At 42.6% G+C, this 26,325-nt stretch overlaps 1 protein-coding gene across 1 annotated transcript; it reads left to right on the plus strand.

Moving 5' to 3' along the window:
• Positions 1 to 26,218, plus strand: LOC121545360 (putative monooxygenase p33MONOX). Its single transcript, XM_045208172.1, has 8 exons — positions 1 to 145; positions 2,128 to 2,226; positions 2,730 to 2,917; positions 6,813 to 6,948; positions 7,161 to 7,288; positions 24,330 to 24,481; positions 24,654 to 24,844; positions 25,119 to 26,218. Exons 2-8 carry the CDS (start codon positions 2,199 to 2,201, stop codon positions 25,325 to 25,327), a joined length of 1,032 nt encoding a protein of 343 aa, XP_045064107.1. The 5' UTR covers positions 1 to 145; positions 2,128 to 2,198; the 3' UTR covers positions 25,328 to 26,218.
• Positions 26,219 to 26,325: the final 107 nt, after the last annotated feature.

Here is a 26,325-nt window from a genome sequence, read left to right on the forward strand (position 1 = left end):
TCTGCACATTGGTGTGACACTTGTCTCTGCACGTGTTTATTTGCGTCCCCTGTCCAAAAGTCATGGATGATTCACCAAAATTACAAAAATCGGGTCTAACGCAGCAGAGTAGCGACAGCGAGTGGACTTTATTGAGGCAGAGCAGGTAGGCTATATTGTCATCAAAGTTGAGGGGAAAAATCCTGATTCATGTAACCGCATCTAGTCATGGTTTTATTTTACTTAGCCTATCATTATGAGCAATACATGTTCTTTGATTGCGTCACGTGGATAAAGGTTGTAAATATTTATTTGTGATAGCCTACTATTTTACTAATTCAGCAACTGCAATAATACATTAACAACAACGATGATAATGTTTTATTGTAATTGTAATATTCATGGTATAACAATATTGATATTTTTATGGCGTGGGTATTCCTATTAATTTCATACCATTACCATACTGCCTTTCACGTTGTCTTTTTGCAATTCACTGTCCAGCTGGCACATGCTACTGCTGACGTCAATTTCAGTAAAGGTGTCTTGACTTTCACAACCGAGACAATCGCATGTTTCTCTTGTTCTGCAAAGACGTGGCTTTTTAGCTCCCGTTAGCCTACTGCCTCTGGATTCCTTACCTTTTAGACAGTATAGTTTACAATGATATAAGCCTACTGTTGGTAGATGCTCTCCACTGACTCAGCATTCTCACGATATAGAATCTTGGTAATGGGGTTAAAAGAGTAGCATATGTTACTGATCTGTTGATAAGATTGGTGGTAGATAACATGGAAATGAAAGCCCAGGTGCAATTTCACAGTAGCTTACAGGCAGCTCAGTGGCAAGTAAAATTATTTATTTCATTTTACAGTACACCTACTGTAATATAAATACGGTGTCAAAGCAAGTGCTGTGTAATGACACACAGTACAATAACGTAACATTTACTGCATTATAATCCACCAAAGTAAATGCTACCTTAATCGGAATGAATTAATTAATGAATTAATGCATGAATTGATGAATGAAGAATGAAATTCATTGAGGGGAGGGGTTTGTATTTCACAGTATTTTACTATAATTGCAAAGGATTGGTGCAAGTAGATTGGCCGCTAGGTAAAGTGTTTGCACATTACATAAATTACTAGTTTGTGTTTTATATCACTTGCACTTCTAGAGGCCTTAACAAAGGCTTCAAAACGGGCAGTGACTACAGGGCAAAACAGACCAAAAGGACACAGAAAAATGCTCAACCATTTAAGGTTCAAGACTTGCTGCCACTCCAATCTGTCCCCTATACAAATTGATGGGGCACTATAACCACATAGGAGTTAAAGTGGTACAGTATTCTCATTCACAGGTGCAACAAATATAGCCTCTTACAAGACACGTCACAAAATATGTTAATGAGCCAGAAACAACAATACCATGCACCCACTAGTGGTCAAAAGGTTTTTGGTGCTCCAAAGATACGGTACAGTACTGTATTCTGTGGAGTGGAATTACAGTAATATTAGAAATACAGCGATTATTTCTCCGCCCACAACATTTTCCCACAATGCACATAATTTACAGTATGCTGCAGTAAAACATTTTAGAGTAAAATATTGTTGCAAATGCCCAGAATTACGGAATATTTTACAGTTCTCTTTTACAGTGTAGATACTTGCTTAATATTATCTCAATCTGGTGTGGACATAGTAGCATAGTATTGTGACATAGACACATAGTGGTGTGGCATATGTGTGAGACTTCTTGTCTTCCATCAACATGACTCTCTAAGGTAGTGACCTTTTGTAACTTAGGCTTCTGGTAACCAGACTCAGGTCTATTCTGCGAGGTTGGAATGCATCCCAAGACAGTGTGCTCTTCCCAAAACAAACATATAGCAAACTCAATATTAGTGAGCTGAACCTCTTTCATTTTAGCATCACATCACAAAACGTTATTCGTAAAGCATTTTTTGTTGTTGTATCAGGGCCTTATCCACAAAACGTCTGAGGAGCAGTGCTGATCTATGATAATTTTATTCATTATTATCTAAAATACTAAACTGATCCTAGATCAGCACTCCTACTCTGAGACACGTTATGGATCTCTGCCCCGTGATTATCTACTGATGTTTTTTTTTGCTGAACTCTGCAGGTTAGGAAGCCGGTCAAGATCTCCACAGTCACCTTGATTCTCATAGATAACCTGGTCCAACTTACTGCAGAATGGGATCCAGGCAGGGTGATATACCAGGTAATACATGATGAACATCCTCCTTCAAGGATCACATGTGAAACACACAATGATGTGTATAAACCCTGGATGACTGACAGGGGGTGCTGTATTGAAGCCAACGTGCAGCCATCTTGGTACTCCTCCGTTGTAAAAAATATTTTGGAAGCTATAGAAATGCTTTTATAAATGCCTACATTAGTTTTTGACACGTTTATTCTATTACAGACAACTTAATGCATACTTTAAAATTATATTGTGTGAGCTAAACATAAAACAATATGAAATAATATATACAAACATTTTCCTTAAAGTATTTATTTTAGAGAGTACTAATGTACTGACCCCACTACAACTAAATAATACTTAAATATATGTAATTTTGTCCTTGAAACATTAATTGAAATACTGCAGAATTTCATTCATTCCTATGGAGGACTGCTCCTACTGGGGAGTGCCAATATGGCTGACTGGTGGCTTCAAAGCCTCTCTAATGTTTCTATTGCTGTTGTCTCCAAATCCAGCACTGGAGTCTGGTGTATCTGGGGGATTCTTTGGGGGGTTCTCATCCCCTATTGGTATGTCCCGACGAGCCTTCAGCTATGACGAGGCCCTGGACGCACCCATGCACTCCCCTCCCACTGACATGATTGTCAACAACCCCTGGAAGGACCCTCTCATCCCACAGAGGAAGTTCAAGAGGATTGCTGAGGTGCACCACCTAAATATGTCCTTACAAGGCCAGGCCTGTTTGATCTGAATGGGATCTATTGTGCTCTTAGATGGAAAGTGCCCCGTTAAGGGAACCTACGTGGTTCTGGTACTGGTTCTAACCGACATTTTATCTTATAAATCGATCTGTGGACACGTAGATCGAAATGGCTTGCTTTGAGAATGAGCGGTAGCCCTGGTTCTCACAGACACAGGAGTATATATTTTCCGCCTGTGTGATGTAGGATGTGAAATCTGACACCACTTGAAGCTGGGATGTCCTTCCTATCCTTTAATTCACTCTTCCAACTGTCCAGCTCCTGGCTGAACCCTATGTCACAGCCACTGACAAAGCACATGCCTGCAATCCTTACATCGTAGCGCAGCAGGAGAGCACATTCAGAAATCGATTTATAGCCAACTTGATCAAAGTAATCTAAAATAAATCAAATCAAATTGTATTTGTCACATGCGCCGAATACAACAGGTGTAGACCTTACCGTGAAATGCTCACTTACAAGCCCTTAACCAACAATGCAGTTCAAGAAATAGAGTTAAGAAAATATTTACTAAATAAACTAAAGTTACAAAATTAAATTAAAAGTAACACAATAAAATAACAATAACGAGGCTATATACAGAGGGTACCGGTACCGAGTCAATGTGCGGGGCTACAGGTTAGTCAAGGTAATTTGTACATGTAGGTATGGGTAAAGTGATAATAAACAGCGAGTAGCGGATGCCGAGCAGTTGCCATACCAGGCGGTGATGCAACCGGTCAGGATGCTCTCGATGGTGCAGCTGTAGAAGTTTTTGAGGATCTGGGGACCCAGGCCAAATCTTTTCAGTCTCCTTAGGGGGAAAAGGTGTTGTCGTGCCCTCTTCACGACTGTCTTGGTGTGTTTGGACCATGATAGTTTGTTGGTGATGTGGACACCAAGGAACTTGAAACTCTCGACCACGCTCCATTACAGCCCCGTCGATGTTAATGGGGGGCTGTTCGGCCCTCCTTTTCCTGTAGTCCACGATCAGCTCATTTGTCTTGCTCACAATGAGGGAGAGGTTGTTGACCTGGTACCACACTGCCAGGTCTCTGACCTCCTCCCTATAGACTGTCTCATCGTTGTCGGTGATCAGGCCTACCACTGTTGTGTCGTCAGCAAACTTAATGATGGTGTTGGAGTTGTGCTTGGCCACGCAGTCATGGGTGAACAGGTAGTACAGGAGGGGACTAAGCACGCACACCTGAGGGGCCCTCGTGTTGAGGATCAGCGTGGCAGATGTGTTGTTGCCTACCCTTACCACCTGGGGGCAGCCCGTCAGGAAGTCCAGGATCCAGAGGGAGGTATTTAGTCCTAGGGTCCTTAGCTTAGTGATGAGCGTTGTGTGTTGAACGCTGAGCTATAGTCAATGAACAGCATTCTCACATACAGTGGGGAGAACAAGTATTTGATACACTGCCGATTTTGCAGGTTTTCCTACTTACAAAGCATGTAGAGGTCTGTAATTTTTATCATAGGTACACTTCAACTGTGAGAGACGGAATCTAAAACAAAAATCCAGAAAATCACATTGTATGATTTTTAAGTAATTAATTTGCATTTTATTGCATGACATAAGTATTTGATACATCAGAAAAGCAGAACTTAATATTTGGTACAGAAACCTTTGTTTGCAATTACAGAGGTCAGACGTTTCCTGTAGGTCTTGACCAGGTTTGCACACACTGCAGCAGGAATTTTGGCCCACTCCTCCATACAGACCTTCTCCAGATCCTTCAGGTTTCGGGGCTGTCGCTGGGCAATACGGACTTTCAGCTCCCTCCAAAGATGTTCTATTGGGTTCAGGTCTGGAGACTGGCTAGGCCACTCCAGGACCTTGAGATGCTTCTTACGGAGCCACTCCTTAGTTGCCCTGGCTGTGTGTTTTGGGTCATTGTCATGCTGGAAGACCCAGCCACGACCCATCTTCAATGCTCTTACTGAGGGAAGGAGGTTGTTGGCCAAGATCTCGCGATACATGGCCCCATCCATCCTCCCCTCAATACGGTGCAGTCGTCCTGTCCCCTTTGCAGAAAAGCATCCCCAAAGAATGATGTTTCCACCTCCATGCTTCACGGTTGGGATGGTGTTCTTGGGGTTGTACTCATCCTTCTTCTTCCTCCAAACACGGCGAGTGGAGTTTAGACCACAAAGCTCTATTTTTGTCTCATCAGACCACATGACCTTCTCCCATTCCTCCTCTGGATCATCCAGATGGTCATTGGCAAACTTCAGACGGGCCTGGACATGCGCTGGCTTGAGCAGGGGGACCTTGCGTGCGCTGCAGGATTTTAATCCATGACGGCGTAGTGTGTTACTAATGGTTTTCTTTGAGACTGTGGTCCCAGCTCTCTTCAGGTCATTGACCAGGTCCTGCCGTGTAGTTCTGGGCTGATCCCTCACCTTCCTCATGATCATTGATGCCCCATGAGGTGAGATCTTGCATGGAGCCCCAGACCGAGGGTGATTGACCGTCATCTTGAACTTCTTCCATTTTCTAATAATTGCGCCAACAGTTGTTGCCTTCTCACCAAGCTGCTTGCCTATTGTCCTGTAGCCCATCCCAGCCTTGTGCAGGTCTACAATTTTATCCCTGATGTCCTTACACAGCTCTCTGGTCTTGGCCATTGTGGAGAGGTTGGAGTCTGTTTGATTGAGTGTGTGGACAGGTGTCTTTTATACAGGTAACAAGTTCAAACAGGTGCAGTTAATACAGGTAATGAGTGGAGAACAGGAGGGCTTCTTAAAGAAAAACTAACAGGTCTGTGAGAGTCGGAATTCTTACTGGTTGGTAGGTGATCAAATACTTATGTCATGCAATAAAATGCAAATTAATTACTTAAAAATCATACAATGTGATTTTCTGGATTTTTGATTTTAGATTCCGTCTCTCACAGTTGAAGTGTACCTATGCAAAAAATTACAGACCTCTACATACTTTGTAAGTAGGAAAACCTGCAAAATCGGCAGTGTATCAAATACTTGTTTCCCCACTGTAGGTGTTCCTTTTTCATAGATTCATAGATTTTAAACAAAAAAACACTTTCTGTTTGTCATAGACAGACAATATTAATAGGAGATGAAACGCAAGTTCCTAACGAGTTCAGGAAGCCAAGTTAGAGCTCTGTCTGACTTTCACAGTGGTGGGGGCAGACATTTTGATCAAGAGAGATCTTTAGAAAATATGCACATTTTCTCTAATACTAAAGACACAAATATGTATTTTACAGTTATAAGCAAGGTTAAATCGTATAGTTACTTGTTTTGTTGATTATGCTATATTTAGAAAGCATATAAGTCATTTCAAGCCTTATTCATACCGTTTTTAATAGGAAATATGTCATAAAATATGTCATATTTGTATCATGTTTGTACTGTGTACTTGAGTTTGTGTCCTCAAAAGTGACTACATCTCAGCAATATATAACTATTTTTACCTGAAAGGTAAGATTTGATCCTTTCTTGGAGTATGCAGCATGACTAGTTATTTTTGATGGCCCTCTCATGATAAATAATTACTTTTGGGGATTACGTAGATTACATTTAGTTACTTTTAACTGGTTTTAAAAAAGCATAATCAAACAAAGCATAATCAAATGTTTCAAGCATTTGTGAAAACATGCTTATGCTAAGATGCTGATTTATTTATTATTTTGCTTTGGCTGAATTTTCTACTCTGTTACTACATACAGTATTGAAGTTTATAAATTCAACTGTAACATTCAATGTCCAACCTGGCCGAGATTATCACTATTGTCTGTAGAGTTTAATGAACCGTTGCTGGGAGAGTGACCTCTGCATTAAGCACATACTATGGTGTTAATATGAAACCCATTAGCCTGTTGTTGTGTCCAGGAGGAAGAGAGTGAGACTGGGAAGACACTGACCTTCTCGTCCGGTCAGTTTGATGCGGCAGCAGCAGCACCGGTCAAGCCCCCTGTCCCTGTGGTAAAGGCCAAAGCCTCCTCTCTCATGAACACACTCATGATCAGTAAGTAGGAAAACAAACACAATCACATTGTCATTCTTCTCATACAATATGGAACTATTGGAATAGATGTTATAGTTACTGTACTATAGAGGAATTACATATATTCCACAATGGGATGGGATTACATGATATCATTGTATTCGATTATGCTAGACTAGTACACCATAATGTCTGTCCTACTCCTCACTGTGAGCCCATCCTTGGTCCTTCAGAGCAAACCCAGGAGAGCCTCCAGAGGTTTGAGCTCCAGGCAGGGCTGACAGAAGCTGGCTACACCCCCCACAAGGGTCTCTCTGCTGAGGACACCCACTTCCATCGCCTGACTGTGGGGCCGATGCCTGTGAGTATGACAGGGACTGGATGGTTGCCTGTAGGCACTGATCTGCGATGAGCTTATCAGGGGGACGGACTAGAAACATGCATAGCTCACTGGGTCGTTCCACGAACAGAGTGCTTTTTGCAACCCTTTGATATTTTAAAAAGAAATTGTGCCCTTTAATATAGACCACATGGAGACTTCAATAAATCTTTTTTTAAATAAAAACTTCCTAAAGTGCCAAAATTCTGCATTTTGACATGCCCCTCCATGTACCTTCTGGACCTTCTAGGTAGATTGTCACCCACTTAACCCCAACATTTCACCATCATTGTAAAGCCCTAGTTATTTTGTTGCTTTGACAAAGTCCTTTCTGAAGATTATTATTTATATAATGTGATTAGTGATTCATTTACATCTAATCCTCATGTTATGGTCAACCCTGTTACATGAACTGAACTCTCGATTTCATATGATGAAACTATTCCTTTTAAAATATTTTTATCTAAAAAACATTGAACATCTAATAGTCAAATCTTAGTGTAAAAGCAGGTGAGCTGGTTGTACTGTGGTGGAAAACTGAGCAGATCGAGCATAACACGTCAACCCTGTTACCCATAGAAAGACAGGCTAGCTTGTTTTAACAATACAAAATAATTTGTGAAGCTTGCATTCAATTGCCACTCTCTGTTGTACACAATAAGCTTCTATTCCCCATGTCACAAGGGGATTTATGGCTGATTTAAGATAAAATCGTCAACCCTGTTACATTGTCTGGCACTTAATAATAATATTAATAATAATAATAATAATGTATTACATTTCTAAAGCCCTTTTCATTATACAAGTGCATATAATAAAATATAAAATAAAATACAACTATATACAGTACCAGTCAAAGGTTTGGAAACACCTACTCATTCCAGGGTTTTCCTTTATTTTTACTATTTTCTACATTGTATAATAATAGTGAAGACATCAAAACTATGAAATAACACATATGGAATCATGTAGTAATCAAAAAAGTGTTAAACAAATCAAAATATATTATATACAGTGGGGAGAACAAGTATTTGATACACTGCCGATTTTGCAGGTTTTCCTACTTACAAAGCATGTAGAGGTCTGTAATTTTTAGCATAGGTACACTTCAACTGTGAGAGACGGAATCTAAAACAAAAATCCAGAAAATCACATTGTATGATTTTTAAGTAATTAATTTGCATTTTATTGCATGACATAAGTATTTGATACATCAGAAAAGCTGAACTTAATATTTGGTACAGAAACCTTTGTTTGCAATTACAGAGATCATACGTTTCCTGTAGTTCTTGACCAGGTTTGCACAAACTGCAGCAGGGATTTTGGCCCACTCCTCCATACAGACCTTGTTGCTGGGCAATACAGACTTTCAGCTCCCTCCAAAGATTTTCTATTGGGTTCAGGTCTGGAGACTGGCTAGGCCACTCCAGGACCTTGAGATGCTTCTTACGGAGCCACTTCTTAGTTGCCCTGGCTGTGTGTTTCGAGTCGTTGTCATGCTGGAAGACCCAGCCACGACCCATCTTCAATGCTCTTACTGAGGGAAGGAGGTTGTTGGCCAAGATCTCGCGATACATGGCCCCATCCATCCTCCCCTCAATATGGTGCAGTCGTCCTGTCCCCTTTGCAGAAAAGCATCCCCAAAGAATGATGTTTCCATCTCCATGCTTCATGGTTGGGATGGTGTTCTTGGGGTTGTACTCATCCTTCTTCTTCCTCCAAACACGGCGAGTGGAGTTTAGACCACAAAGCTCTATTTTTGTCTCATCAGACCACATGACCTTCTCCCATTCCTCCTCTGGATCATCCAGATGGTCATTGGCAAACTTCAGACGGGCCTGGACATGCGCTGGCTTGAGCAGGGGGACCTTGCGTGCGCTGCAGGATTTTAATCCATGACGGCGTAGTGTGTTTCTAATGGTTTTCTTTGAGACTGTGGTCCCAGCTCTCTTCAGGTCATTGACCAGGTCCTGCCGTGTAGTTCTGGGCTGATCCCTCACCTTCCTCATGATCATTGATGCCCCACGAGATGAGATCTTGCATGGAGCCCCAGACCGAGGGTGATTGACCGTCATCTTGAACTTCTTCCATTTTCTAATAATTGCGCCAACAGTTGTTGCCTTCTCACCAAGCTGCTTGCCTATTGTCCTGTAGCCCATCCCAGCCTTGTGCAGGTCTACAATTTAATCCCTGATGTCCTTACACAGCTCTCTGGTCGTGGCCATTGTGGAGAGGTTGGAGTCTGTTTGATTGAGTGTGTGGACAGGTGTCTTTTATACAGGTAATGAGTTCAAACAGGTGCAGTTAATACAGGTAATGAGTGGAGAACAGGAGGGCTTCTTAAAGAAAAACGAACAGGTCTGTGAGAGACGGAATTCTTACTGGTTGGTAGGTGATCAAATACTTATGTCATGCAATAAAATGCAAATTAATTACTTACAAATCATACAATGTGATTTTCTGGATTTTTGCCTTGATGACAGCTTTACACACTTTTGGCATTCTCTCAACCAGCTTCATGAGGTAGTCACCTGGAATGCATTTGAATTAACAGGTGTGCCTTGTTAAAAGTTAATTTGTGGAATTTCTTTCCTTCTTAATGTGTTTGAGCCAATCAGTTGTGTTGTGACAAGGTAGGGGTGGTATACAGAAGATAGCCCTATTTGGCAAGAACAGCTCAAATAAGCAAAGAGAAAAGACAGTCCATCATTACTTTAAGACATGAAGGTCAGTCAATCTGGAAAAAGTACTTTGAAAGTTTCTTCAAGTGCAGTCACAAAAACTATCAAGCGCTATGATGAAACTGGCTCTCATGAGGACCGCCACAGGAAAGGAAGACCCAGAGGTAACTCTGCTGCAGAGGATAAGTTCATGGACATTAGACCGGTGGAAATCTGTCCTTTGGTCTGATGAGTCCAAATTTGAGATTTTTGGTTCCAACCAACGGATGATCTCTGCATGTGTGGTTCCCACCTTGAAGCATGGAGGAGGAGGTGTGATGGTGTGGGGGTGCTTTGCTGGTGACACTGTCTGTGATTTATTTAGAATTCAAGGCACACTTAACCAGCATTGCTACCACAGCATTCTGCAGAGATACGCCATCCCATCTGGTTTGGGCTTAGTGGGACTATCATTTGTTTTTCAACAGGACAATGACCCCAAACTCACCTCCAGGCTGTGTAAGGGCTATTTGACCAATGAGAGTGATGGAGTGCTGCATCAGATGACCTGGCCTCCACAATCACCTGACCTCAACCCAATTGAGATGGTTTGGGATGAGTTGGACCGCAGAGTGAAGGAAAAGCAGCCAACAAGTGTTCAGCATATGTGGGAACTCCTTCAAGACTGTTGGAAAAGCATTCCTCATGAAGCTGGTTGAGAGAATGCCAAGTGTGCAAAGATGTCATCAAGGCAAAGGGTGGCTACTTTGAAGAATCTCAAATATAAAATATATTTTGATTTGTTTAACACTTTTTTGGTTACTACATGATTCCATATGTGTTATTTCATAGTTTTGATGTCATCACTTTTATTCTGCAATGTAGAAAATAGTAAAAATAAAGAAAAACCCTGGATTGAGTAGGTGTGTCCAAACCTTTGAGTGGTACTGTATATATAACCATATCATAAAAGCAACATTCAGGGCCTCCCGAGTTGCGCAGCGGTCTAAGGCACTGCATCGGAGTGCTAGAGGCGTCACTACAGATCCGGGTTCGATCCCGGGCTGTGTCGCATCCGGCCCCGACCAGGAGACCCATGAGGCGGCGCACAATTGGCCCAGCGTCGTCCGGGTTAGGGGAGCGTTTGGCCGGCTGGGATGTCCTTGTCCCATCGCGCTCTAGCGACTCCTTGTGGCGGCCGGGTGCATGCACGCTGACTTCGGTCGCCAGCGGTACAGTGTTTCCTCCGACACATTGGTGCGTCTGGCTTCCGGGTTAAGCGGGCAGTGTGTCAAGAAGCAGTGCGGCTTGGAGGGGGTCATGTTTCGGAGGATGCATGGCTCTCGACCTTCGCCTCTCCCGAGTCCGTGCAGGAGTTGCAGCGATGGGACAAGACTGTAACTGCCAATTGGGGAGAAAAGGGGGTAAAAAGTAAAAAAATATATATAAAAACAACAACAATCAAAGTCTAGGAGGAAGGGTAGGCCAGCCAATAACGATGAGACTTAAGCCCCAACAGTCTGAACTGCCCTGAGATTGTCAGGAATGGCGTTCCAACGGCGTGGTGCATGGGAGGAAAAGGAACAGTCCCCCATTGTTCTGAGCCGGATTCTGGGTGCATGAAGTAGTTTGGCGTGCGTGGCGGTTCATAGGGGGAAAGTATAGATCTGACAGGTAGGCAGGTCCGATGCCATTTAGGGCTTTGTAGACCAGGAGGCGAATGTTTAAGTCAATTCTTTGAGGGACAGGAAGCCAATGGAGGTCAGCAAGGTTGGGGGTGATGTGGGCAGACTTTTTGTTGTGTGTGTCAGAATCCTTGCAGCACTGTTTTGAATGAGCTGTAATTTATTAATTGAGTTTGCAGGCAGGCCCCCAAGTGCTGCATTCCCATAATCAATTCTGGAGAAAAAGAATGCATGGATAAGCTTTTCTGCATCAGAAGTGGTGAGAGAGTGTCTTAGGCGGGAGAATGACGTTTTACAGACGTGACTAATGTGGGCATTACGAGAGAAAAGGGTCGAATTTCACACCCAGGTTGGTGATGACTGAGGAGAGGGGAATGATGTGTCCGTCTATGGCAGGTCAGATGGTGCTGCAGGAGTTGGTAATCTGCTGGAGGGTGAATATCAGCATAGCCTCTGTCTTGCTGCTGTTGAGTTGGAGGAAGTTGTTCTGCATCCAAGATTTTACCTTCTTCCAGACAGTTGGACAAGGTTGACAGGGAAGATGTGTCAGCCTTGGTTATAATGTACTGTACACCTGTGTGTAGTCTACGTAGCAGTGGAATTGGACACTGTGCTGTCTGAAGATCTTAGGCACTTACTATAGTCCATTTTTTTATTTTACCTCTTGAGACGGGAAAACATGTTTTTTATGAAGTTGATCATGTGGTCATTATGTTAAAATTAGGTGAAATAAAAAGTTACACTTCTCAAAAGTCACCGAATTGGTGGAATGACCAAGCTACTGCTTTTTTTTATCCCACCCAGATGTGCTTGTGTCTTATTTTCTTTCTTCATGAGAGTTGAGTATCATAGAGATGCAACCCTCATGCTTTTGCGTGCATCAGCATGCCTTGATATTCATTTGAGATAGGATACAGATATGGGTCTTGTCCAGTAGATTGGAATGTGAATCAGACCAGTGGGTGGTGGGCTAGACAGTCATCCTGAATTGACCTCACATGAGAGTCCAGTTGGTAGATTAGCTCTAAATAGGCCACTGGGCAATAGCCTGATTTTTTTATTTGTAAACAGATATTGTTCATGCAGGTGCAACGTGTCGCCAGTGTATGTGTGCGCGTGTGCTTGCGTGTGTGCATGTTTTTGTGTGTGTATGTGTGTGCGGCTGCCTGTGCAGTTGTTGTCTCTGTGGTGTATGATTAGCCCATTTCCTAAGGCAACTGTCCCACCCCTTACGGGGCCAATGAGACTGTCCAAAGGTGTTGTTTACATTTAGGATGGAATACAGCCAACTGATTGCATGCTATTCTTGAATATGCATATGTTACAAATATGCTAAGCTTCCTCTAATGAGCCTATTGCATGCACCACCTATGCATATGAACATACTGAACTTGTACACATACGTAAATAGAATCGTGTTTAAGAACATGAATTACCACTTTCATGTAAATATCGCAAGTTGACGTTTATTGTCATGGGTCTTGTCCTAGAGGCAGAACTGAGCGATATCCCCTTGGATAGGCCAGCTGCAGTCAAAATTGACTTTATTGTCAAAATTCATGAAAACGAAAATGTGCTTTTTGTCTTAATTTAAGGTTAGGGTTAGGCATTAGGGTTAGCAGTGTGGCTAAGGTTAGGCTTAAAGTTATGGGGTAGGTTTAAAATCAGATTGTTATGACTTTGTGGCTGTGCCAGCTAGTGACCACTCTGCAGAGCTGCCTCCAGAACATGATTCATGATGAGAAATGATAACCTGCGTAAATATCAGACTGGGAAGAATTTCCAAGCATGGCCAAGGACATTAAACCTTATTGACATGTAAATTCACATTTCAAGTTTTATTAGTCGTATGTACAGGATACACATGACATACACTGTCCAACAACATTTTAACTTGTGGTTCCTTCCCGACAATGCAACAACAATAAGAAATAATAATATATAATAATATAAACATAAAGTAAATGTCTCAGTAGGAAGGCACAATTTATAGTACAATATTTTGGGGATTGGGGGGGCAAGTGTTTAAAATTGTGCAGTATTTAGTAATAATAAATAAGAGTTTGGTAGCAGCAGTTGTGATGTGTGTGTGTGTGGTTGTGTGCGTGAGTGAGTTAATGTGTGTTAAGGTGCGGAGAGTCAGTGCAGGTGGTCAGTCCAGTTCAAGTGTTCAGCAGTCTGATGGCTTGTAGATAGAAACTGTCTCTGAGCCTGTTGGTATCAGACCTCATACTCCAATACCGTCTGCACGACGATAAGGGAGTGAACAGCTCGTGGCTGGGCTGTGTGGGGTCCTTGATGATGCTGTGGGACTTCCTCAGGCACCGTTTCGAGTGGATGTTCTGGATGGGTGGGAGCACGGTCCCAGTGATGTACTGGATGGGTGGGAGCATGGTCCCAGTGATGTACTGGGCTGTCTTCACCACCGGCTGGAGGGCCTTGCGGTTGTGGACGGAGCAATTCCCATACCAGGTCGTGATACAACCGGTCAGGACAATCTCGATGGTGCAAAGGTAGTATTTGGAGAGTACCCAGGGTGGCTTGACAAATTTCTTCAGCCATCTTAGGAAGTAGAGGCGCTGTTGCGCCCTCTTGACAAGAGTGGTGGTTTTGTTGGTCCATATCAAGTCCTTAAAATTGCTGACTCTATCTACTGCAGCCCTGTTGATATGGATTGGGGCATGTTCCCTCCTCTGCTTCCAACCAACCAATCTGAATATACAAATATACAAATATATATTTCTGAAGTGGAAAGTGGAGGCATAACCAACCCTGTTACACATATTAATTAATGTATCCACTCATGTTCAACAGGACACAGAGATGTTTGTACTATACTCATAATCACATTATTTTATAGGTGAATGATATCCACATATGGTGGACTCATTTTCATCACCACATATAGTAGCTCAATAGCTTTATAGAAATGTTACCCTTTGTGTAAAACAAACACCACTACTAAAGTTTCTGAAAATAATACTGGATATAGAAATTGTCACCCATACAAAGCAGGGCTATTTTCTTTGTTGATAGATTTGTTTTTAGATAATCTGATTTACTGCCAGGTTCTCGATTCGATTTTCAGGGTTCTATGGGGGTAATTACGTAATGCTGTCTGTTCCCTGCTGTATTAAAGTACTGTCTGTTCTAAATTTGAGTGTTATTTGTGCTGTGCATGTTGCCAGGCAACACACTTAAATGGGACGAGCCCACTTTTTCCTAAAACAGCCAATCAGAAAGCCTGTAACAAAGGGGGAATGAGGCCATTTTTCGGTTCGTAGCTACCAATATACATTGTACTTCCGTGCTGTATTTGTTTATTACACTTGAAAAACAACGAATAATGGATAAAATGAGAAAGTGGATTGGCCTGGAGAGTCAAAGAAATCTTCCCATGAAAAGGTATTTGATCAGATCTATGTATTTTTCGTTGGCCATGTCCTGCTGTTTGTCGAGGCCTAACAGTTGGCTAGTTAGCTAACCGACCTTACGTAATGTCAACGTAGCTAGCTAGCACAAAGTGCACCTCTGTTTACGTTTCTTTTGCCGGTATCTTTATCAAGCCAGCAAAGTAACGTTATTTATTTTTGTAGTCATTGTATGTTAAATAACGCTAAAATCGTTCATATATCGTTAACGTTAGTTTCAGCTTTTTTAGTTAGCCGACGTTAATCGCTGCTCAGGCTAGTAGAGCCAGTTTCTGCCTGTCTGGCCCATGCCATTTCCGCTTTTTCACTGGGCTAGTTTTTTATTTCACCTTTATTTAACCAGGTAAGCCAGTTGAGAACAAGTTCTCATTTACAACTGCGACCTGGCCAAGATAAAGCAAAGTAGTGCTATAAAAACAACATCACAGAGTTAGCTAACGTTAGCTACTAGTTTGCTATGTTTGTGTGGTTGTCGTCAAAGAAACATTACACTAACGTTACCATTGGTAACTTTAGGGAGTTGACTAGCTAGCTAAGTTGTCGTTTAGTTAATTAGCCAACTCAAAAAGATTTGTCAAGCCGAACAAATAATTAGACTTGGCCTGTAACGTTACACGTTTGCTAGCTAGGCTATGTTTCGGGAAATGGCCAATTGCCCGGCGCACTGCTTAGACCGGGTTTCCAAAACTTGGCCCTGGGTGAACGTTTTTGTTATTTCCCTAGCACTACCCAGCTGATTCAAATAACCAACTCATCATCAAGCTTTGTTTGGAAGGTCTATCAGGCAGCTATCGGTACTCCACAGGGGAGCGTGACTAGTCCTCTGTTGTTCTCAATCATTACATTTACATTACATTTTAGTCATTTAGCAGACGCTCTTATCCAGAGCGACTTAAAGTTAGTGCATACATTATTTTTTTCATACTGGCCCCCGTGGGAAACGAACCCACAACCCTGGCGTTGCAGACGCCATGCTCTACCAACTGAGCTACATCCCTGCCGGCCATTCTCTCCCCTACCCTGGGCCAATTGTGCACCGCCCCATGGGTCTCCCGGTCGCGGCCGGCTACGACAGAGCCTGGATTCGAACCAGGATCTCTAGTGGCCTTAGACCACTGCGCCACTCGGGAGACTTCCATGATCAATGATGTTTACTCTCAGATACAGCCGGAAATTGGGAGGTCGTTATTTGAAGATGATGGGGCCTTATGGAAGAGGGGAAGAAATGTGCCATACATAGTCAGGAAGGTACATGAAGCAATTGATGAGGTAGAGCCTTGGGGATTCAGGTTCTCTGTAGTGAACTCAGACAGTGTTCTTTACCAGGAGGAAGGTGGGGGATGAGGTATACTTGAGGTTATATGGGAGAAACTTGGAGATCGTGGGGGCCTTCAGGTTCTTTGGGGGATACTTTGACCTGGGCAGAACACATTGAGAGAGTGGTGGGAAAGTGTAAGAAGGTGCTAAATGTGATGCGCTGTCTGACGGTGAAGGAGTGGGGGGCTGGGCATTCCTCATTGAGGACCATGTATGTTGCATTGATCCGATCTGTAATAGACTATGGCAGTATAGCATATGGTTCGGCAGCCCGGACCTCATTGGAAAGGCTTTCATATAGGGGCAAGGACTCAGAATATGTAGTGGGGCGTTTTGGACGTCCCCAGTGGCTGCATTACAGGTGGAGATGGGGGATATGCCATTGTAGATTAGGAGACAGCAGCTGGCAATGAATTATTGGGTCAACCTACAGGGACATGGGGTGTCTCATCCTGCGAAAGGAATTTTACAGGCATTCTGGGAACATGAGCGAAGACAGAACACAAGCTTTAGGTGGGTGGGTAATACGCAGGCGAAGGAGATGGGACTGTATGGAAGGGAGTTTAGACCAACGGTAGCTATTCCTGTATATCCACCATGGCTACTCCTGCCTCCAGTAGTTGATCTAGAAGTGTTGGAGAGACTATAGAAAGATAGGGAGAGTGTTGATCCATCTGATTTGTTTAAGAGACATCTGGATACTGTGTATCTGGATTTTGTGGCCATTTACACAGATGGTTCAAAAGATCCAAGGACAGGACGTACTGGGTCAGCATTTGTAGCACATGAATGTGGGGTGGAAGTCAGGAAACGTATTGCAGATCATCTGGCTGTATATACGGTGGAGCTGATGGCCATACTGTTGGCCTTGCAGTGGGTGGAGGAAGTTAAGACAGAGTAGTTATTTGCTCTGATTCATGTGCAGTGTTAATGAGTCTCCAGTCCTTTAGCTCACATAGCAGGCAATACCTGCTTTATGAGGTGCTACAAACCTATGGCAGGATTAGACAGATGGGTATACAGATAATATTTACTTGGGTCCCAGCCCATGTGGGGGTGGAGGGGAATGAGGCAGTTGATGTACTGGCTAAACAAGCACTTATTAGTGGGGATGTTGATGTTGTAGTTTCAATGAGCAAGGCAGAGGGGAAAAGCCTGATATGGACAGTGATGGTGCAGAGATGGCTGGAGCAGTGGAATAGAGATACTAAGGGAAGGCATTTATTTCAAGTACAGAGGAAAGTTCGGGAGGGGAGGATGGCAGGAAGGGACAGAAGAGAGGAGGCTATTTTTACAAGATTAAGGGTGGGACACAGCCAGTTGAATAAGACCTTAAATGTGATAGGAAAGCATCCAACAGGAAAGTGTGATTATTGCCAGGAAACAGAGACCGTGGAGCATGTATTGCTACAGTGTGGGCAGTATCACGGGCCAGTATGAAAAATAAAATAATGTATGCACTCACTAACTGTAAGTCGCTCTGGATAAGTGTCTGCTAAATGACAAATGTAAATGTATCAGAGGGGAAGAGAGAGGATGAGATCTAGTATGAGGGAGAAGGGGATACAGGAATTTAGTTTAAAGAGTATATTGAGTAGAACGTCATTAGATATAGTCTCAAATATTTTGTTATCTTTTTTAAGAGCAACGGGGCTGGCAGGTAGGATTTAGTTTCTCACTGTCTCTGGCCCACACTCCAGTACAATAGGTGGCGGTATGGCACAATAACGTTGGATGCCAACCGCCGATAAACCCCACTGAAGAAGAAGAAGCTTTGATTATTTGAATCAGCTGTGTAGTAGTGCTAGGGCAAAAACCAAAACGTGCCCCTAGGACCGAGTTTGAGAAACCCTGGCTTAGACTGTTAGTGAAACACAGGTTGGCAAATTGACACCGCTTTACAAAAAAATAAGGTGTGCTCTATCAATGTCATTTGGTCAGGGATTTATGTAGGTAGCCTCTTCTTCTTTGGTATAATGGCATTTGCAACAATTGTACGTGCATTCCACCACCTACTGTACAGGTGGATAACAAAGATCCGAAAAGGAAAAAATGCGGGGCAAAAAAATGAATAACAAATTCCATACAAACTATCAATAACAAAATGTCATTTAAACTAAATCAGCCTGCTTTTCTGTTATAATCAGGTCCCTACACAGGTTCAGAAGTATCATGTGATGGCGGGACATTTCCTGGGACAGTAGTCCTTGCAGTGCTTCTGCCATTAAGTCTTGGAGGCCCAGATATAATGATGTCCAACTTCTTGGACACTTGTGCAGTACAATTAATAACTGTGGCTATAAACGCTACAAAATCCACCTTCTTCACAATAAATATCCAGATCACTTGATTGACGTATAGCATTTGCAACTAGTTGTGGTGCATTCACCGCCATATCTTTTTTAGAACTGTGGCCTCTTGCCCCTTCAACTCTCTTCACTGCCTCCACATAGGAGATTTGCTGTACAGCCCTAATCCTTGACACCTCAACCTCTTTCACCCTAACAGGGCACTCAGGGAATTCGGAAATATGATCCCCACCACAATTGCAACATTTTACATTCACAGACTCTTAAATAACATATTCCTTCTGTCTGCAAACACTTGACAAACGGCAAAACTTTTTACACTTCTTGCATTGCATCGGGATTTGCACAAACGCTCTTACGGCGTATCTTATATATCCCAACTTTACATAGGGTGGTAAATACTCATCAAACATCAATAATACAGATACACTTTGCTCCTTTTTCCCATTCTCCATACAGGTCAAGCAACGTGCATTAACTTCTCCTGGAATTTTTAACCTAAGATATAGATTAGCAATGTCCAGGTAGCCTCTACTGGGGAGAGGGGTAACCCAATGTCAAACCTGCCCCTCCCTCTTTGTGGGTATTTGACTGGTACATTGGTTGTTAGCCCAAGATGTACTCTTAAGGAGCCTAACATAGAGTACCATAGTATGAGTTATAAAACCTAGCGGTTAAACAAGGAAATGGTTCCAATCGTTTTTCCACCATTCATTTTAGAAACACTTAGAATAAGGGCTGTGTTTCGTTTAGGCTTACCCTGGCATGACGTTTTGATAACTGTGTAAATCTCTCTATGACAAGGTGACTTTTATCAATATATTGGCCCCCCCAAAAATGAAATGCTAATGTGGCTATGATAAAGAAATACAAATGCCATGATCATCTGGGCGAGACTGCCGAATCGAGGCAAAGGTAAGAATCTCTGGATTAACTATCTAATGTTGGCTAAATGCAGTAATGAATACTTTAGCTACATTTCTTTCAATTTATATTTCTGTGAACTGTATTGTGCAAGTTTTAAATTGACACAATACCTGTGCGCAAAGATGTCAGCTAGAGATGACCTGCAGGAGCTTGCAGTGATTTGTAGAATTGCATGATGTCTACTTTGATGCTAATTAGCATTTTCAAATTTGAGAGTAAATAGAGCCGAACATAGTGCCTTCGGAAAGTATTCAGACCCCTTGACTTTTTCCACATTTTGTTACATTACAGCCTTAATCTAAAATTGATTAAATAAAAACATTTCCTCAGCAAACTACACACAATACCCAATAATGACAAAGCGAAAACAGGTTTTTTGACATTTTTAGAAATGTATTAAAACAATGAGACTCGAAATTGTGCTCAGGTGCATCCTGTATCCATTGATCATCCTTGAGATGTTTCTACAACTTGATTGGAGTCCACCTGTGGTAAATTCAATTGATTGGACATGATTTGGAAAGGCAAACACCTGTCTATGTAAGGTCCCACAGTTGACAGTGCATGTCAGAGCAGAAACCAAGCCATGAGGTCGAAGGAATTGTCCGTTGAGCTCAGAGACAGGATTGTGTCGAGGCACAGATCTGGGAAACCAAAAAATGTCCAGCATTGAAGGTCCCCTAAAACACAGTGGCCTCCTTCATTCTTAAATGGAAGAAGTTTGGAACCACCAAGACTCTTCCTAGAGCTGGCCGCCTGGCCAAACTGAGCAATCGGGGGAGAAGGGCCTTGGTCAGGGAGGTTACCAAGAACCCGATGGTCACTCTGACAGAGCTCTAGAGTTCCTCTGTGAAGATGGGAGAACCTTCCAGAAGGGCAACCATCGGTGCAGCACTCCACCATTCAGGCCTTTATGGTAGAGTGGCCAGACGGAAGCCACTCCTTAGTAAAAAGGCACATGACAGCCCACTTGGAGTTTGCCAAAAGGCACCTAAAGACTCTCAGACCATGAGAAACAAGATTCTCTGGTCTGATGAAACCAAGATTAAACCCTTTGGCCTGAATACCAAGCGTGGAGGAAACCTGGCACCATCCCTACGGTGAAGCATGGTGGCAGCAGCATCATGCTGTAGGGATGTTTTTCAGCGGCAGGGACTGGGAGACTAGTCAGGATCGAGGCAAAGTACAGAGAGATCCTTGATGAAAACCTGCTCCAAAACGCTCAGGACCCCAGACTGGGGCGAAGGTTCACCTTCCAACAGGACAACGACCCTAGGCACACAGCCAAGACAACGCAGGAGTGGCTTCGGGACAAGTCTCAATGTCCTTGAGTGGCCCAGCCAGAGCCTGGACTTGAACCCGATTTAACATCTCTGAAGAGACCTGAAAATAGCTGTGCAGCAATGCTCCCCATACAACCTAACAAAACTTGAGAGGATCTGCAAAGAAGAATGGGAGAAACTCCCCAAATACAGGTGTGCCAAGCTTGTAGCGTCAAACCCGGGAAGACTCGAGGCTGTAATCACTGCCAAAGGTGTTTCAACAAAGTACTGAGTAAAGGGTCTGAATACTTATGTAAATGTGATATTTCATTTTGTATTTATTTTATAAATGTAAACAAAAAAAGTGCTCTGTCATTATGGGGTATTGTGTGTAGATTGATGAGGGTGAAAAAACAATTTAATCAATTTAGAATAAGGCTGTAACCTAACAAAATGTGGAAAAAGTAAAGTGGTCTGAATCCTTTCCGAAGGTGCTGTATTGATAAAAGTAACTTTGTCTGAGAGAGATTTACATTATTAAAACGTCACACAAGGGTAAGCTTACATGAAACACAGACTTTATTTTAAGTGTTTCAAAAATAAGAAACATTTATGTTGGAAAAACGTTTGGAACCATTTACCTGTTTGACCGCTAGGTTTTATGGGTATTATGAAACCTCCACTGTGGGGCTCTAGTACCGTTACTCCTTAAGGTCCAATGACCTTATGTTATTTTCAGAGGTGAACTGTCTGACAGCCAAATATTCCAGCGAAACGTGAATCGATTCTCAATTGCGATACGGTTCTACAAACATAAAGCCCTTTACTTTAATTTCACATCAAAATAATTTCACAAATGCAAAATGCACACGTACACTGTTTTAACCGGCTTTATCACAGTTGCAGCCAAAGTATTTTTCAGTGACAACACGTTTCTGGCGGTCTTCTTTCGTTACACACAGGCAATGTTCCCCAAAATGTTTTTGGTCACTGAGCAAATTTCAGGTCTGCTGAGCGCAATCTTGAACGTTGTGAAAATTCTGTGCAACTTCCGGCGCACGTTTTAATGTGAACACTAAGTTAGTTTTAACAGTGGTCAAGTAGGCTACTGTGGCTTTTTGTTCATAATGTAGGCCTACCATCAAAAATAATGGAGAAAATGCATCCCATAACATTTTAACATGGAAATAGCTGTTCTATCATTCAGCCTACAGTAGCAGCCAATGTGTGGTGTTCAATCTAGGCCTACATTCCATGAGACTTTTGAAACAGGGCTTGACATTAACCTGTTTATCCAATTGTCCTTCAGATAAGGAGGTGACTCAAAATGTTGATGGTGTTTGATGCAAGAAACCACTTTACAAAATAAAATGAATCATTATCCCCATACCATTATTACAGAGAATCAGGCAAATTATGCTACCCTCTGCCTATTGGCTACATAGCTTATTCAAGCCTGTCTCAAAATACAACACTGCCCCTTTTAAGACAAAAAAAGGTTCTTTACCTGACTCGTGTCTAGAAGTGCACAAGTTTTCTGCTCTTGTAGGAAGCAATCACTCCCCCATTGCTGACTACAAATTATCTATAACTGGGCTAATAACTCACTAACAAAGGATATGAACAAATGTGCACACGTTGCTACATGTAGCTCTCGCTTTGATCTCAAAACAAGCACATCTACTCACGACTGCTCATGCTGTAAAAACAGTCCAGTTCAATGTGAATGACACAGATCCATATATGGCAATGGTCTATTTGCATATAGGCCTACTGCAGCTCTGATTGGTTATGGCGCACCGGTCTGTTTAGAGTACGGGCCTGAGTCGTGCCTGTCAATGCAATAGAATCCAACTCTGATGAGTTCTGCTTACAACAAAATCTCTTGCTTAGTTAGTTTTTCAAACTAAGTCTTGCATAGTTCATTTGGTTTCGGTATGTTGCATTGAAAGTGGCTAATATTGCATTGATTCAATCACAGTTACCACAGTAAAGGGAAACGTTGAGAGTTTTTTAACTAACGGGGAAAACTCTAGAAAGTTGGGTGAAGTTCAATCTCGTGCTTCCCTGCGCAGCTTAGAGGGAACATTGCACACAGGTGTTCGGAGCATGCTAGATAGCAAATTAGTACAGGTGGTCCCTCTGTCTTCCGGAAACAAGTGCTGTAACTTGGAGATATGGCTGTGTGGGAACACTAACCCTATAAAGGTGTGTATCAATTTAACGTTTTGTTTATTTGAAATTTGTTTCTCACTGAAATTAAAGAGAAGGTCCTTATGCTTCCAAAACCATACCACAAGCGATGTGTGTTACTGTTCAGACCCAGCGCCGGGGCTCTTAAACTTCCCAATACAGCAGATGCCTTCTTCCAATGACTCTTCTGTAATGTAATGGAACAGAGTCATGATCAAGGGCTAATTGGTTGTATGACATCAAAATGTGGTCCCCGACCAACCGGCTGGTGCTGTGCTGAACACCAGATTTGGTTTCGAAGGGCATGGTTCCAAAGATGTTTAGGTCTGGTGCTGACACCCTAGAGGAAACCTCTAGATAGACTGTTAGGAGCAAGAGAAAACCAAGAGGGGACAGTGTATAAGCCACATTCGGATGATCAGCACTACAGTGAGCAGAACTCGAAGAGCAAGGATTGCAACAGTGAACAGAATGCAGGAGCATAGTACACACAGAAGTATGGGATATTCATCCTGATATTCCCAGAAGGAATGTAGCATCGCTTTTTCACTAGCCTATCATGGTTCTATGGATTTCATTAGCTGGGAAACTCTCTAGATCGAAGACTAGGCTATCTGAGTCTTCTGGGAATATTGGTACCTAGCTGGGAAACCTTATTTGGGTAGGGTTACTCTGCTATGGATTATATAGGGGATGTTTGGTGACAGGTATTGACTTTGTGTTGGTGGATGCAGGACAGGTGTGGTCTGCCTGTCTATTGTTTGGCCTGGGAAAAACACTCCCTGGATTGATGCCTCTGAGTTATACGCTTATGTATAATGAAAATGACATGCAGTGATCATCTAATTTTGGACTGACAAGAATGGGATTCCTGCATAGAGAGGGGTCTTAGGCCATTCATCTGGGTGCCGGTCCAATGGACTTTGTGTAGCCTGGTGGCCAGCCAGATAATCTTCTCTTTGGTGGCCCCCCCTAAGATCTATCCCACTGACTGCGGTCAACAGTTTCCAAAGATCCTTAGTTTGATGCAAAAACAAATGTTGATTGGGGGAAACAGGCCAAACTGGTCTTTGGTTTGTGTGTTTTATAGTCATGCCTCAATGTCACAATCTTGCTCTGGGTCTTGTCATTTGCATTGCTGTCTGTGCATGTGTGGGTTTACCATGCAAAACAAATGCCTCTCGCTCCCTCATGGGCTGCATTTCTAAGCTGCATCTTTCTACCTCTTTGTCTCTGCAGAAGCTGAAAATGCCAAGTGGGGACTTCAAGGAGGACAGGCTTACAACATCAGCTCAATCCACCCCTTGTGGCACCCCTTCCGGCACCCCGTCTGTCACCCCCTGTGTTACCCCCAGCGTCAGCCCCCACGCCTCACCGATACTCAACCGCAGGTATGCATCAAATGGCTATTTTTGGCTATTTTGGTAATAGATTCTGTAGTAGAATAGAAGTCCACTCCCCTCTGAATGAACACTAGATTCAAATATGAATAATATTTTCAGATGGCACATTAGGTACAATTATTCCATGTCTCTAATAGCTTTGTTGTGTGTGGGCATGCAGGAGCTGGTTCAACAGCCAGAGTCTTGCACCATTTCTCGCTGCCCCGGAGCTCGGTAGTCCTAATCTCAGCCCAGAAATGGGAGGCAACGAGGGAGGGGGTGGAGCAGGAGGGGAGAGGTGGAGCTTCTTTGGAACTTCACGCCCAGTAGTACAGAAGTCCACTACTGACCCCGGTTCAGAAACCAACACAGGTGAGAAATCAGTCCCTCAGGAGTTTCTATAATTAGGACTGTTGGCTGTGCTTTCTTTGTAAAAAAATAAATAAAATGACAAGGGATCTTAGAATAGACTTTGTGTTCCCAAGATAGAATGTGTGAATAATAGTCTTCTATAGTCATGGTCAAGTCAGCATTTCGGCTTCTAAAAATAACTTGAAATGTAATGGATGTTGCAGTTTTTGCTTTGCTGATGCTATACCTTTTTGTCAGGTGCATTAACATCCTTGTCTCTTCTGCTCTCCCTCAGGCTTCACACTACAGTCATACTTTGGCGTGCAGAAGTCTAACACCATGGAGGGCATCAAGACCCAGGTCAACCTCATGGCGGACGACCCTGCCAAGTTCAACCCCCCCAAGATCGAGATCAGCGGCATCGAGGGCAACAGACCTCTCCAGACCCGCCCACACAAACTCAAACCCCGTGACATGAACGTCCTGACGCCGTCTGGATTCTGATACCCCTGCCCCCTGTTGGCCAGTAGCAGGTCTACTACCCTCCTCTGTCTCCTAAGCCTCCTCAGCTTCTATGGAACACCAAGACGGAAAAGATGGAGGATGAGCTATAGAACTATATCCCCCATATTCCCTGAACCCTGATGTTTTACCTGACCCTATACCTGCTCCCCCCACCTCGTCTCAATTAAAGCACCAAACTGAGCATTTCCACCCACCTCGCCTCGAGGGTCACTTATTTTTTAAATTTTCTGGGTGGTTTGTCATATGATGCCCTGTTGTCGTCTGCTTCTCAGTGATGTCATGAGATAGAAATGGTGGTTTTGATGTCTCATGAGTCCCTTGCTTTGGCGAAAACCACCAAGCTCATTATATTTAACTCACTTTCACTAAAAGCACTGTACAGTACCCAGCCAATGCCATTTCACTCAACTATACTCAATCGCCTCAGACAGTCTTATGCTTTTGTAGTTTCGCTTAGTTTTTTTATTTTAAAAAATGTGGTAGTGAGTGTGGTTTTACTGACATTGTGCCTAAGCTTGCTTCTGGCATCTTTGCCACATCAGTTGACTTTTTATTTAATTTAAAAGATAAGTGGCTTATTTTATTAATTATCCTTTTCATAACATCTAGATATTGTTTGTTATTAGTATTTAACAGTGTTATGATGATATTTCCATGTCATACCAGTCTGTAATGCTTTAAGAATATATTGATATGAAGTACAGTGTATTGAATTGGTCATTTGAAATGCATTTTTTTAATGAACTATTATTTTAGAATGAATATTGTTTTGTTTTTGCAAGATGTTTATGAATTCCAATAACTCGTTGCACAAGGTATAGCTTATTCCACTGATTTCAGCTGTAAATAAATTCAACAGTAACAAAAGGATTCCAATGTTATTTATCTTAATTGCTAACCTTTAAAGGGCAGGGCAGACTCCCCCATATAAAAGCCACTTATGTGTTTATGATGCAGCTTTTCTCTATTTAAAGATT

The sequence above is a fragment of the Coregonus clupeaformis genome, chromosome 3 (assembly GCF_020615455.1).
Source record: "Coregonus clupeaformis isolate EN_2021a chromosome 3, ASM2061545v1, whole genome shotgun sequence".
Lineage (NCBI taxonomy): Eukaryota > Metazoa > Chordata > Actinopteri > Salmoniformes > Salmonidae > Coregonus > Coregonus clupeaformis.

What these genes read in the sequence shown, in the direction of transcription:
- LOC121545360 (XM_045208172.1), top strand. Translation starts at nt 2,199, where the DNA reads ATGGGATCCAGGCAGGGTGATATACCAG. An exon ending in CAGGCAGGGTGATATACCAG is followed by an intron (nt 2,227 to 2,729) that starts GTAATACATGAT and finishes CTCCAAATCCAG; the next exon opens with CACTGGAGTCTGGTGTATCT. An exon ending in TCACCGATACTCAACCGCAG is followed by an intron (nt 24,482 to 24,653) that starts GTATGCATCAAA and finishes GTGGGCATGCAG; the next exon opens with GAGCTGGTTCAACAGCCAGA.